At 45.1% G+C, this 14,970-nt stretch overlaps 3 protein-coding genes across 5 annotated transcripts in view; 2 read left to right on the forward strand and 1 right to left on the reverse strand.

The window, feature by feature from the left end:
* HBEGF (heparin binding EGF like growth factor) overlaps positions 1-14,970 on the forward strand; it is a 385,453-nt gene that overhangs the window by 277,090 nt on the left and 93,393 nt on the right. The gene's annotated exons all lie outside the window — the stretch shown is intronic.
* Positions 935-10,329, reverse strand: PURA (purine rich element binding protein A). Of its 3 annotated transcripts, none has more exons than XM_036124133.2 (2): positions 10,023-10,329; positions 935-4,177 (listed from the first exon to the last, which is right to left on the reverse strand). In XM_036124133.2, exon 2 carries the CDS (start codon positions 4,031-4,033, stop codon positions 3,065-3,067), a length of 969 nt encoding a protein of 322 aa, XP_035980026.1. In that variant the 5' UTR covers positions 4,034-4,177; positions 10,023-10,329; the 3' UTR covers positions 935-3,064. The 3 variants fall into 3 exon arrangements, with proteins under 3 accessions (XP_035980026.1, XP_035980001.1, XP_035980011.1); XM_036124108.2 differs by having other exon boundaries at positions 9,884-10,329; XM_036124118.2 differs by lacking the exon at positions 10,023-10,329 and adding an exon at positions 4,705-4,842.
* The window catches only part of NRG2 (neuregulin 2), a 239,669-nt gene continuing 234,204 nt past the window's right edge, over positions 9,506-14,970 (forward strand). The window contains exon 1 of the mRNA XM_078067414.1: positions 9,506-9,621. The gene's annotated coding sequence lies outside the window, so the exon portion shown is untranslated. The remainder of the gene's footprint in view (positions 9,622-14,970) is intronic.

A 14,970-nucleotide genomic window follows, 5' to 3' on the forward strand; every position in this document is an offset into this window, starting at 1 on the left:
TTGTCAGGAATTAAGTTTTGTTTGCTTGTTTTTGGCACATTTGATCATACTGTCTTCTATGAATAACACATATGGTCAAATATACCATCTCCTTTTTCATTTCAGCACAAACAGGGTTTACCAACTAGTAAAATAAAAACAAGGAAAAACTCCAACATAAAACACTGAGATATAGAACCTTGGTAAAGTACCGAGCACCTGGGAGGAAGGGTGAGGAAAGGATGAAACAGTAGAGGGAAGGGAAGGTTGGGAGGGTGCTTGGGGAGGTAAAGTGAGATGCAAAAAAGAGCATCTTTACAGTCACTTAGTCTTTTCTAAGATCATCTCTTAAGTCTTAAAAGATTTGCATGTGGATTTCTTTTTAAACCCACTGACCATAAATCAGACACTGGTTTCAAAATCTTAGTAAGATTGTGTTTAACTGTTATAGTGTAAAGACAATTGCACAATACATGTGCTTATTGATCCGGTAGGATTCCAAGCAGAATCTGAAGTCTGTAGGTAAGAAAGGCTTCACTTTAAGGTAACTGACCCTAAAGAAAACCTCATGAAAGAACTCGCATCTCAAAGAAAGGACACTTTGCCTAAGTTTGCTGTGTTTTTGTTGACTTGCACTACTTATTGCTGGCTACTATGAAACACTGATCTAGGCGTACTCCAACAACCTGTAGTACAAGGCTTAACTTTAAAAAGCTATAGTAAACAAGAGACAAAATCAAAGCAATTCTCTTTCCTAACTAGTAACAGCACAGAGAATGCAGTCTTTTCCATATCACAGTAAAAGTACAGTGAACAAAACAGCTCAACAAACCTTAAGACAAAAAAGTGCAGGTTATTAATGTTTACATGCAGTTGATAAGCATTCCAAATGTCACATTATGCACTGTAAAAGCTCAACTTTACTATATGGAAATAAGAAAAATGCACCTTGGGGGAAGGGGAAAAGCAATTTAATCATTTCCAGTGATTTTTGTAAGTAAAGAAATTCCTAACTATTGTACGGTCACCTCATATTTAACATTGTATGAATATTAAAAGCAAACAATTTAATGGGAAAATGCACAGTACAATGGAAATAGCTTGTTATTCAACACATACAGTAGATCTCAAAAACAAAGACAACACACTCAACCAGGGAGCTTAAAATATCAAATCAAAACCCAAAGAACCAGCAGAAAAAAAAAATCCTTCAAAAAGACAACTGTTTCACCTTCCTAGGCCAATGCTTTACAATGTGAGAAGCACTGATACCTTCCAGCTCCTACAGGTGGTGTCTTCTACATACAGCAGTAAGATCTATATGGCTGGATTTGCCAAGAAACAATTCCATCCCCAGAACTCTCTATATCAGACAAGATCCTTTTTTTTTTTTTTTTTAACCAAAATACTTTCTACAGAATTCCAAACCAAAATGTACTGTTTAAGGCATCTTTTTTTATAACATTTTTCTCTTCACTCAAAGATGATAGTCATGCAGCAGTTTAATGATAAAAATATATTAATATTTTACTATACAGCAGCAAGAAGTTAGTTGTCAATTAAAAGCACACAAACATCTTTAAATGAAAACCTGTAAAAGACTATCGTTACAAACAATTTCAGTTTGGAGGACACCAGCTTGGTAAAGTGCTCTCCTAAGCTTTGCATTTTCATACCCTACACCTTGAATATATGAGTTATAGGACATACTTTTGATAGAAGGCTTATACACTTGGGGAACACAAATACATTTAGCATATAATGTAGCCAGTAATAACTAGCACCACAGCTACATGGAAATCCTTTACACATACCAACTTGGCTTTCACTTTTAAAATGAAACTCAGAATCCATGGCTCAGTAGGATAACTATAATTGTGTTGCTCTGCTTTTTAACAGGTCTACATAAGTTAATAGCACTGGCAAAAATCAAAGAATAGCTTCAGACCTCTTACTAGTTTAGGAGACAGTGCTAGTGACCACAAATAGACTCGCTACCTGATGTCCAAGTACAGGTTCACTGGAAATTGCTGCACGTTAGTTAAGTTTTTAAAATCTTTCTACACATAATAAAAAAAATATATTATGAACGATACATCTCATATACACAATAATGACAAAACACCTACTCAGTCAAAGCAAACAGATGCAGAAAAATATTATGGGAGATTTCCTTTATCTTTCCTTCTCTTTTTCCTTTTACTATTTGAATAACTTTGGTTCCAACCGTAAAAATCACAACTTAGCAAATTTCATTTAAATGCCTTTTTTAATAATTTCTTCATGTTCACAGAAGTTTCACTGACCATTTTTATATGTTTAAGGTCCAGATGCAATGCATATTGTATAAAAGAGAGCACTTATTGTTTACCTTGCATGAATTAAACCTACGTACCTTTAACTCTACAAACTTCTGCATAACATTTAGACAAAGCTCAGACACACAGCATGCCTAGCCCTCATATATATACACATCTCTAATCACAGGTATATAGGGTGTCAAATATACTATAATAACCTCCATGTAAGGTTTGAAATTTGGTAACAAAATGAGAAAAACTAAAAATATTATTTTACGTGTTCTAAAATATCTCTTTTTTGTGCTAAAGTCAAATGTTAGCTCAACATGAAAAGGACTTTTATATAATTCAGCAATATTATAATCTTGACCATTTTGCAAACACTTTTAATAATAATAGCTTAAACGTGTACAAAAGTTCTTGGTTAATTAGGGAAATAAACACTCAGTTCTTTATATTTTTTAATCAAGTAGGAAACACAGTTCATATAATGTTATTACTTTTTGTATTTTTTTTGTTTTTTTGTTTTTAGCAGCTGCTTACTGTTTTATATGGTGGATAAAGTGGACAACATCCAGCGATGGGTGGCAAGTCAAGAAGAGAAACTGTCAGTTGGTGGAGGTTCTGTGGGTGGTGCTCCCTTGGAGTTAACAGTTATTTCTTTTTTTTTTTTTTTTTTACTTTTTTACTTTTTATTTTCTCTCTTTCTTTACAGTATATTTTCTGTGTGTGGCTGTGTGTGTGTGTGTATGCATGTGTGTGTGGGTTTTTTCCATTCAGTTTGATCAATCTTCTTCCCCTTCTTCCTCACCCTGCAGCAACAGGGTGGCAGCGGCGGTCTCCTCCTGCTGCTGCTGCTGCTGCTGGTGGAGCTGCTCACAGGCAGCTCGCTTCTCCCTCTGCTTCTCTTGAATCTTCTTCATCTCCTCCGAGTACTTGCAGAAGGTGTGTCCGAACTTGGCCCACACCTTGTAGGGCACGGTGATGGAGTTGCGGTAGGTGGGCTTCACCTCGCTCACTCGCATAAACACGCCGTACTTGTTGGAGCCCACATCGAAGAAGAAGCGCTTGTTGTCCACAGTCAAGGAGGTGCCCTCGGGCAGCTCGGCCGGCTCCTCCTCCACTCCGTAGTCATCGATGAGCTTGGCCAGAGCGTCGCGGAACTCGATGAGCCCCTGTGCGGGCAGCGCAATGGTCTGGCCCTGCGTGGAGCCCAGGCCGGGCCCCCGGTTGACCGTCTGGCGGATGCGCAGGAAGCGGCCGCGCTGGTTCTCCTTGAGATCCATGTAGTACTTGCGGTTCTCGCGCACCAGGAACTCGCTCTTGAGCGCCCGGCGCGGCTCGTCCTGCGCCTGGGCCAGGTCGGGCGGCTGGCTGGGGCCCAGCTGCGCGTAGTGCTCGATGAAGTCGCCCAGGTAGTCGCGGAACTCCACGGCCACTGACATGGAGAGAGTGAGGCGGCTCTTGTTGCCGCCCGCGCCCACCTCAGCGATCTTCAGGAAGCGGCCCTTGGCGTTCTGTTTCACGTCCAGGTAGAAGCGCTTGTTCTGGATGTCCACCCGCTTGGAGGCCAGCTCCTGCGTCTCGTGCTGCAGCCCCCCCGGGGCCCCGCCGCCGCCGCCGCCACTGCCGCCGCCGCCCCCGCCGCCACCACCGCCCCCGCCGGAGCCCGAGCCCGAGCCCGGGTGCCCCAGGGAGCCGCCCGAGCCCAGCGCCGCACCACCCTGCTCGCTGCCGCTGTCTCGGTCCGCCATGATGCTGCGCTCCGCCGCCGCGCCGCCGCCGCCGCCTGCCGCTCCGCCCGCCGCCTCAGTCGCCTCAGCCGCCGCTGCTTTCCCTCCCCGGCTCCGCCTGCTGCCGCCGCAACCCCCACAGCCAGTCAGCCACTCTCGCGAGATCTGCGGGAGAGACGAGACCCGGTAACAGGGCACTGACTCCCCAGTACAGTAGCAGGGCGCCCTACTGTACGCGCCCACCCGCCCGCCGGCACGTGACATGCGCCCCCTCCCTGATGCCAGCCCCCTGCCCGCCCGCCCGCCAGGCGGCGCCCACCCGCCGGCCCTCACCCCACACCCCTGGCTGGGGGGGGGGGGGTGTGTGTGTGGGACGCGCCGCGTCGCAGCTGCTGCCGCCACCACCACTGTGGCTGTCGCTGTTGGCCAGACCCTGAGCGGCCTCGGCCCAGGGAGTTGGGGGACCAGGGGTGAGAAGGGGACTGCCATACTAAGCACAGGGAGCAGGCCTGAGCTCTGCTTTCCAGTGACCCCAAAGAGAGGATGTGGGGGGAAGGGCCTGTGAAGCGCAACTGAGCCCGCTGCAGAGAGGGGACACCGAGTCACGGCCACCTCCTTCCCTGTGGGCCCCAGCCAGACCCAAACCCAAACCCAGACAGGCCCACCCACTGCCCGGCTGGGCTGTCTCCTACCGCAGAGCCCTGGCCGCAGAGGCGGGCAAGGAACAGGAGAGGTGGTGCGGCGGTAACCCTTAGCTGCAGAAGGGGCTGCCTGGGATGAGGACGGGGCGCCGGCAGCAGTGGCGCGGAGCCTCAGACACCTAGCCCGTCCCTCCCCTCGCTCCCGCCGCTCCCCCTCCCCGCGCACGGCAGCGGCTCTGGCCTCAGATGATCCCGCTCCCCCCTCCCCCCAACCGCAGCCCCGCACAGTCGGGCGGGCGGGCGGGCGGGCGCACTCACCGGCGGGGGGGAGCCGAGCAGAGGACGGCCGCCGCACCAGGGCCGGGGTGCCCGCAGTGCCTGTTCGCGTTGTCTCTGCCCTTCCCCCCAAGCAACAATCAAAAAGAAACCCCACACTCACCCAAAAACCATCAACCGGCCCCCTTTGGGACCACAACTGCCTGCCTGCCTCCCCCTCCTCCTTCCGAGATTTGGGGAAGGGGGGCACCCTGCTCAAGGCTGAGCCCAACCTGGGTTGCCGGCCAGCTCTGCAGATGAACCAGGCCCCGCCGAGCCTTCAGCCCCCAACCCACTCTTCTTCCCCTCTGGAAGGACCCAGAATGGAGGAGAAAACCAAGCAAGATTTAGGAAATTCACGAGCTAAAAATGTCAGGAATTTCCTGGGAAACGCAGTTCCTTACGGGTTTCATTAACGCAGGTTCGCTCGCCCCTTTTGCCCCACCTCCCAGAAACTCTTAAGTGTCAAGGAGAGCCCCCACCTCTCAAAAAGTAAAACATTAAGTGATTAATGGTTTTTAGGTGACAGCTAGGTTACCAACCACGAATTAACCAATGAATCTTCGGACAGTGACAGCTAAAGGGGGTGTCTGGTCTCGGAAAGGGGCTCGGAAATAAATGAATTCTATCTTCCTAGATCTAAGGCATAATCTGGGGCCTGTTTTCCTTCTCCTAGATATACAGCAAATGCCCATACTCCCTCCCTGCAGTCTGTAGTTCTAACAGTTGAGGGAAAGCTAAGGCCTATCTCCAGGGGAACCCCTGCCAATCCCGGTACATTCTCCTTATCACCTTCTGCAGGGGGCTCGGGATACAGACCTCACAGCCTTACTCCTGGCTTTCTCAAGCATGGATTGCTGCCTCCATCCTTAGAAGAGTGTCTGTCCCATCTGTGGGCTCCATTCCCACTGAATATCCCTCAACCCCCGAAGTAGGGAGTCTTGCCTCCCTCATTCAGCCCCAGAGACGGCTGAGTACATAGTTGCACAAGCTTCCTAGAAAAGAAAGGGGTAGATCAAGTAATGATCAAGAAACCCAAACCAGTCTAGTACGTAAGCCTTGTCAATGCCTGAGCCCTCAAAGCCCCCGAATATATCCTTTCATCACCTAGGCAAACCTGCCTGCTAAGTATTCACAGCTTCCCTTTTCTCTTAGCAAGGACCCCGTTCTACCCAGTATTAATTCCTTTGGCTCTGGGTTGATGTTAGCTACTTGCCGCTAAAGAGCAAGAAACAGGGCAAAGCACGATGGCTACCAAAAAGCAAACTCGAGTAGTCCTGTGGGAACGAGCCCCAGAACCACCCACCTGTCCAGTGGTCCCTGAAATGGTTCCCTGAAGGGGAGGCCCATTCTGAGAGACAGAAATCCAGACTTTGGGCCCCATAAAAAACTTCTCCTTAGTTGGGGGGGGGCATCTTCCAGTATCACATGGTACCCTTTTAGTGCTGATTTTTCTGAACTCCCTCCCTTGTCCCCAAGTCTGCAGGGAAGGGGAGAGAAGAACTGTTGGCGAACTTCAGACCGCGCCAAATTTCAAGTGAGAAAAAGCAGTGGCTCCTCCAGGCTCACACAGTAGCGATCAGGACCCTGGATAGACCCTGGCCCCAAACTGGGACGGAAAGGCTGAGTGGCAGGGTCTCCACACACGGCAGGGCGGGGTATTACATTCCCAGCTGTAAAATGAGGCTAAGATCTGTTTAAGTCTGATCTAGAAGAGCCGCTGCTCTTCTTCTGGGGTTTACCTTGTGCAGAACCAAGCCCTTGCCCCTTCAAGAGAGCTCACAGCAGCAAGAAGCCCAATAGGATTGCAAAGAAGGAGCGCGCGCCTGCCGGTCCCTGCCATTCTTTCACACTAATGACTGCTTCCTCCAGGACAGAAAACTAGGGTTTAAAACTGCCCATCTTCTTGGACCAACTTTAGAGTCTAAATTTCTTGCCCTCTGTTCCAAACATTTACATCCAGGGGTTCTGAAGCGATTTGAGTTTGGGAACTCCCTGATTTTCTGAAAAGGTGTCTGTCACCAGAAACTGAGTTCTTAGTTCCCCAGCGCAGAGGCAACTGATGAAGTTTCTAGACAAAACACAAGTTAAATATCATTTGCATGCTTACACTGGGAATTTTAAGCCCAAATCAGCAAATGACTGAGACCTGCATCTCTCCACATAAATATGCACTTACTATGTTACACTATTTGTTATATATGTATAAAATTTCTGTCATTATATACCAGTTTCTCCCCTATTTTACAAATGTATCTAAAAGATAAACAAGATTAGCAATGGCTTTTCCAAAATGATTCAATGATAAATTGGATATTTAGTACATTTTCACTACTCAAAAAGTTAATTTCAGCATAAGCCTGTAACTGTGGGGCTTTGGTCAGACTAGGGAGAGCATGGTGGTGAAAGGCGGCTTTCCTTAGGCTACAGAACACAGTAGCCTTAAAAGGCAGTCTGGGAAGAATGAATATTGACTCAGGGGAAAGTCTTAAAAAGTTTAGAACCTTAAAAAGAATTTCAAAGTTAGATTTGCATCCTAACATTGAAACTCCATTAGAAAATCTGTAGATTTGAAAAGACTTCTAGCCATTTGCTAATTACCTAAATAATATACTTAGTAAATGAAAAGTCAGTTCTAGTGCCTAGCTTTTTGAATTTGTTACTTTGAAACAAACAGTTGTAAAATTAAACTGATGATTTCAATACAATGTAGGAAAGGCAAAGGGGAAACGAAATATATTAATATGCCGCAAAATATAGGTGTTAATTAAAAATCGTCAAAAAATATTCCCTTTCTACTCGAAGTTTGCTTACTTTAAAAAATCTGATAAATATCTTTAGATTTCTTGTGCTCTTTTATTAATACTACACACACATTTTGAAGAGAACAGAGATTGCTTTATTTTTAATCCCACTATCTCTATGTCGTTAACAAACTCTCACCAACAAAAATTGTTCACAAGTGAAACAAACATTAGGCAGAACAAGAAGGAAAAAAGCCTCAGTCTTCCTCAGCCTGAACTACGGGTGATTCTGAAATAATCTAATTCAGCTTTAGTCTTTAAAAGTGAAAATTAACACACACATTTATAAAATAAACTTGGAGGGAGGGGATCTACCTCTGGGTAATAAACCCTTTTGATTATGGAGTTCCCAACAGAAACAATATGCTGATTAATAGCACAGATTTCCAAAATAAAAGAGAAGCAAGAACATCAGAAATTGTGTTTTCAAGTGCTACTTAGGTTAAATGCCTGTCTTAAACTAGAAAATTATCTTCAATACCCAAATCATTAAAACTAACTGGAATAATGTACTGCAAGTGTTCAAAGTGGAGGAATTACCCATTTCTTCTCAGGGCCAACTACCAGGAAAATGAAGGGTAAAGTAAATGTTAACGTTTAACAACAACAAAGACAAATAGTAATAGTATTTCATCAATCATTTTTTAAAAAAGCATATCGTCCTTCTATAGCTCACCTAATCTTTGAAATTATGCCTCTCCAATGCTATTTTAATGTTTAAAGATATGAATTAAACATTCAAAATCTGAAGAGAACAATCCATGTGATAGAATCCTCGCACTTCACAAAATGTTTTCATTTTAAGCATTTGCAAAAGAGTTAAATAAACGTAGCACACATTCTAAATTCGATCAAAGATTCCGAGAACCCGACATTTTATGTACCCAAAAGGCCCAAACAGAACCGATGCAAATGTCAATAGCTCACTCTCTTCCGGCTGATACTTAAAAGGTTTTACTAGTACCCAAAGGAATGAAATCAGCAACTCTCCACACTCTAGTCAACACTCCAATTTTCAAAGCCGCAATTCGCAAACGTCAGTTTGGGCTGGAAGCAGTGGGGGTCTTGAAGTAATAAAAAAAAAAAAAATCCTTTTCTCCTCTGATAGTCTACCAAAAGATGTCAAACCAAATTCCGTCTATTGTAAAGCACTGGGACCTCCCTTCCAAGGACACGGGACACAAGCATAGGCACCGCTGCCAAAAAGCTCTCCAAAAGCACCTGGCCCGACAGAACGAATTAGAACCCTTAAAAGGGTCCCTCACAGACAGCGGAAATGAAGTGGCATTAAATCAGGGGTAGACAGCAACGAGCCAAAAAAAGTTACCCTATCCGGACTTGGGCCTTTCTCTACCCAAGTTCAGAATCAAGGCACATATATTTGTGGGGGTCCCTGTTACAGACATCTCAGCCGCCTCCGAAACCCACTGTCACTCAAAGGGAAGACCCTCCAGCTTCGCATCCGTTCCTTTTGCCCCCGAACAAAGGCAGAGAAGACTGTTGAGCTGACCTAGCTCCGTGGGGCAGCAAAAATGCCTTGTTCGGGCCACCCATCCTTGGGCCTGCCTTCATCTGCGATGTCAGCACCAATGTATTATTTTTTATTTTTACAACGCATCCTGGGCGGGTGTATGCATTGCGGGGGTGGGGGTTGAAGAGAGAAGAGGAGGGGTTGGTAGTGAAGCCTAGAACCCTCCTTCCTCTCCCCTCCTGCCAGGGTTGCTGTGCAGGGAGTGTCGGCCACATTTGGCGCACTGTCCCAGGCCCGGGGCGAAGGTGGCCTGGGGAAATGGAGCTTAGGAATTGCTAAGCAAACGGCACCACTGGTGGTCTACAAGCGTCTGCGGAGGTAGGATTGTCTTTTTTTTTTTTTTTTCTTAAGGGGCGTGTGATTTTTTCTTTTTTGGAGGTGGGAGTTCGTTCGTTCTTTCGTGCGCTACGGGGGTGGGGGGGATGTTGCTGCACTGCCAGAGTCCCCGGAGGGAGGGTGCTAGGATGTCTACAATGGTACAGTAATTATTCCTGGGGCATAAGAGGGCAATTAGAGGGGACGGGGTAGGCGGCACCTCGAGTTGTGGCAGTGGCAGCAGGGAAGGTCGCGAGGGGCTTACCCGGGCGGGCGGGCGCTGTCCTGCCGCAGGTGAGGGAGGGCGCGGGCTGGAGGGAGGGAGGGCGCGCGCTAGGCAGGCGCTAGGCTGGCGCGAGGAAAGGGGGAGGGGAGGAGGGGGAGGAGGGCGCGCGCGCGCACACCTGTCCTGGACAGCGGCGCGAGCCGAGCGGCGCCTCACTCGGGCTCTGCCGGCTGAGGAGGAAGGAGGGCGGGCTGGCAGGCGGGGGCGGGACGCCGAGGGGAGGAGGAGGAGGCGGCTCGGATGGCTGGCTCGGCTCTCCCTCGTTCTCCCTCCCGCGGGCAAGTCCGGCTCACACCCTGCTTCTCCCGCTCACTCACAGCCCCCTTGGCTCTCCCTCCTCCTCCTCCTTCCCCTGCGGGATCCGCTCGCCGCCGCCGCAGACGGCAAGTCGTGGCAGCCAGACGTCGGCGCGTAACCCGGCGCTCCGTGCGTGACTCCGAGCGACGTCAGCGCGCGCTCCGCGTTACCCACCATCTCTCCCCCATCCTCCCCCCGTGGCTCGCGCCCTCCGCCCTCGCGTCCCTCCGTTTCAGTTGCCGCGGCGGCGGGCACGGAGCGCGCTCCCTCCGCCCCCCTCTTGCGCGTGCGCGCGCTTTCTCCGCCGTTGGCGCGTCAACAGCCCACGGCCCAGGCCTTGAGGCGCGTCTGAGGAGGGGGCTGCCTGTGGCCTCTTTGCCCGCACTTCCTCCACTCACCGCCCGTGGCGCCCCTAGGACGATTTACCCCTCGTTGGGCTTTGAAGGCTGGAGCTGGGCTCAGGCGGGGCTAGAACCCCGTAGGGCCTGCATCAACTCCAACTTAGGGCCCTAAGCGTCGTTACCGGTGCAGCTCCCACCCTGTCACCCTCTCCTCCCGCCCTCGTTCCGCCCGCAAGTCTCAGGAGGCAATAGGCCTTTCATCTCCCGGGAGGGTCTCACCTTGGCCTTCAGACGCCCGCGGAGAGGGCTTGAAGGGCAGAATTAGCATAAAGAAGAAAGAGGCGAGACCACGTTCAGGCTTTAGCCCCAGGAATCCTTGACAGGAAGCGTGGGGCTGCTGCCCAGCCTCCCACGCAGTGTAGGTGAAACTGGGCCTCTTTGAGGGACTGTGACTAAGGACAAACCCTGATAAATATTATTTATGCGTCCTTGGTCTGAGAGGGAGAAAGTGTAAGAGACGAGTTAATTTTCATAAATTGCTACGCAAGGGCGAAATGCAGAACTATAAAATGTTCTTTAAGAGTTTTCTTGGAATCTTAGCAAGTTTGACAAGATTTTTGGTGCACGGTAACTTTTTTCCTCACTTTGTATGCTGTCACATCTCCATCCTGTAACATTGCGTACGTGGAAGATGGATCAATTAAAAATTATCAGCTGCAAATAAATAGCTGCCGTACCATCTTTATCGTTTATTTAAATAGGCCTCAGAGAAGTCAATCTGTAGTTTAGGAAAATTTAGTCACTGTCCTTACTTATTTAACTGAGTATATTTTATTTTGAAGTTACCTTGCAATACACAGTAAAGTACCCTTTTAATAGGCAACATTAGACCTTTAACCTCACTAATTTATTATAGGACCAGACCTTTTTTTAAGGAAGCTTATCTCGTTAAGCCTCTGAGGCAAGTAGGAGTGAGATGAAATTAACCCCATTTTATAGATGATAAAATCGAGTTACAAAAATATAAGTCAGTTGTTCGGAGTTGCAAGGAGTCTGTCACCGATAGAAACACCTTAGGTCTATTATTGCTTACTTTATCCACTAAGCCAGAAATCCCTCGATTGTTTACTTCCGGGTATCTTTGGATGCCCCCCCCCCCCCGCCACCATGTATTATAGGCAGTGCCTAATGTCTGAGAGAAATAAATTTAGGAGGTATTCCTGGAGACCCCAAATCACAGAGGACTCTAAAAGGTTTGAGGTTAGAATTTTCTGCCCTAGGAAACTACAGCTGAGCAGTAAGTTATTGTGAAACAATTCAGATTCCATACTAACAGCAAAATGTTTATTAATCCCTAGTTAGAGGTAAGAAAAATTTTGAGACAGGTTTAAGAATGATGGGTCATTCTTTTGAATTGCTTCTTTATTCACCTCATCTTTAGGTGGCAGCACTACTATATAAATATCTTTAAAACTACAGTCTTCGGCAACTTGATATCCTAGAAGAGTGTTTTGTCCTAAATGCATCCAACTCTATTGTGGAGATTAGAAATATGAAATCATCCCTGAGAATTAGAATACTTAGGAGGTTCTAGAGGAGGAAGAACAGAAAGGCTTTCAAAAGAGGTTAATACATGGAGTTACTGAAAGAAAATATTTGAAAGTTAAAAACTTTCATAAAAAGCTTTTTCTTTTTTTTTCTAGCTGTATGAGGAGCAAGTAGCATCTTTACTCTAAACCTGATCTTGTATTGAACCAGCACAAAATACTACCTTCCAAAGCAAACCATACTTTCTTAATACTGTATATTAAGAATTTACAAGTTTAAACTTCCTAGTTGTATTGTTGCCAGTATTCTAACTACAATTTTATTTTATTTTTTAAGTAAGTTCTATGCTCAACATGGGACTTGAACTCATGACCCCCAAAGTTAGAGTTGCATGCTCTACCGACTGAGCCAGCCAGGCACCCTGAACTACAATTTTAAAATTGGGGTGCAGTTTTCTTCACTAAACTGGATCAAGCTTGTGAGGATCCCGAATAACACCTTATTGTTGACCCTTGTGGAAGAGAAGAACTCTTCTTGGCTCCTTTCCTCCCTTCCTAAATTGTTGATATACAAACTAAACCACCATTACTCAAACTCAGAGAAGTGATAATACAAGCTAAACTATATATAAACTGATAGCAACTTACAGATATTCTATATCTTAATTTCTGCCACAGTGTTTGAGGGTAATAAATTGTGATGTATGGGGGGCTATTTGGATCAAGTATTCTCTAAGTAGAACTTTGTCATAATTAATTTTGTATATTTACAGTAATTCTTCCTGTACCCCTTTATCCAAGCAACCAAACAAAATTGAATTTACATGCATTTCAAAATAGACTATGTTAGATTTACAGTATAAACAAAATTACCAAAGAATGTAGAAGTATGACCATCAGGAGTGGGAAATCAAATTATTTCTGGGTAGAGGATGAAGTGTTAATAAAGTCTTTCTTGATGACAGCTTCCATCTTTCTCAGGTCAAACTTGGAGAAAGAGTCTCAAGCAAATTGGTAGAGCTCAAACTCAGCAGTATTATGTTAAGATTTTTAAGCTCTCTGGTGCCAGCAAATCATGCAGCCTGGGGGCCTTTGCTCCAAACTTCTGCCAACTCCATTTTGGCAGTAAACTGTTCTGTTGAACAAAGTTTGCACGTGTTTGGGGTGTGAAGTGGTTCCTCAGGCATTTATCTGGTTTTTTTCCAGTTTGGGGACTTGAAGACAAGAGTCAGAAGCATGGGACTTGTATAGTTCATATGTGCCCTGGCAGACTACGTTAGTGATCTTGAATTTCCACCTAAACAAGGGCAGCTTTTTCTTTGTTGGTGTAGGATTTATTGAAGTGGACTGCTTAGTTTACTCCTTAAATGCTAACATGATATTGAACCAGTTCTCAAAAGCAGGTAAGTAGAACCCCCTCTGTTGAGGGTAGGTACGGAGCTGTGGCGAATCACTCCTCATCCTCCTACCTACAATACCACCTCATACCACTTGAGAGCAAAGAGGCCAGTAATTATTTAAACTTGATTTCACTGTCATATATAACTATGAGCCACTGATCTTTTTTGGTATTAGTTGTCTGGTTTTATCTTTTTCACCTACTTTTTCCCATCCTGGAGTCATTGGTTAACAACACTTGGTCCAGTTGTATGTGCTAATTTGTGTCATTTCCGGGGGTCCCTCTTCCTGTGGGAAACATATACATTCTCAATTTCCTTTATTTTTTCAAATAATCCTCGTAGAAAATCCTTGCATAATCCAGGGTAACCTTTTGAAAGCCATTAAACTGCTATTGGAACATTTTCTTTCTTTCTTTCTTTTTTTTTTTTTTTTGTTTTCTTTTTCCTGGTTTAGGAGTAATGGAAAGGAAAAAGTACAAAAGTAAAAGTTACAGATGTTGAAATGATACTGTTACTTTTCACCATGATCAATGGAATGTCAATTTGTAAGATACAGTATGGTAACTTGAAAATGGTAGTTATTTTTGATACTTTTGCCAAGAGTGTGACCTAAATTCCTATTTGCACCTTTCCCAAGTCAAAACTGACCTATGGACGAGGTTAGAAAGGAAGAAGAAACCTGGGCCTTTCCAAAAAGTGAATCTATCTGGACTGAAAGTACTATGGAATGTTGTTGCACATTTTATGATGACCCCAAAACTCTTCTGTTTGCTTACTTTAAAATATAAATGTGTTGTAATTTTACTACCTGGAGCAAGACTAAATACATGCATACGTAGGTGGGTGTGTACATACAACCAGATTGCTCTGCCCTCTGAAGCTAATTTAGACCATTTTTATAACTAAATGCAGTAGCACTTTGCGATTAGATGATCAGTTGGTTTCTTTCAGTGGTGAGTGAAATATGTCAGGGGAAAAATCAAGATAATCCTCTGTGGGAAAAATACAAAGTAAGTTCTTTCTTTAATATTTTGTGCTCTATTTTTATCTTTAAGTATTTTTATTTTTATCTTTAAGTATACTTTTAGGTATACTTGTCTAAATACTGAAAACTTATTATACTTATCTTTATAATTTATTATTATTAAATAATTATTATACTTATTTTTAAGTATACTTTATACTTTTTCTTATCTAAATACTGAAAATTAATTATTAAATGTAAATGTAATGTAAGTTTAATAATTAGTTTTTACTTCCTAGATAACAAATCAATATTTACTTGGTAAGTATATGTATAGAGAAGAAATTTTTTTTTTATTTATTTACTTTTAAAGTTTATTCTTTTTAGTAATCTCTACACCCAACATGGGGCTCAAACTCACAACCCCAAGATCAAGAGTCACACTGTCTTCCAGCTGAGCCAGCCAGGCACCCCGAGAAGAAATGTTTTAAAATTACTATTCTGGAATTATATTAAT

This window comes from Halichoerus grypus, chromosome 2, assembly GCF_964656455.1.
Source record: "Halichoerus grypus chromosome 2, mHalGry1.hap1.1, whole genome shotgun sequence".
In the NCBI taxonomy this organism is placed as follows: domain Eukaryota; kingdom Metazoa; phylum Chordata; class Mammalia; order Carnivora; family Phocidae; genus Halichoerus; species Halichoerus grypus.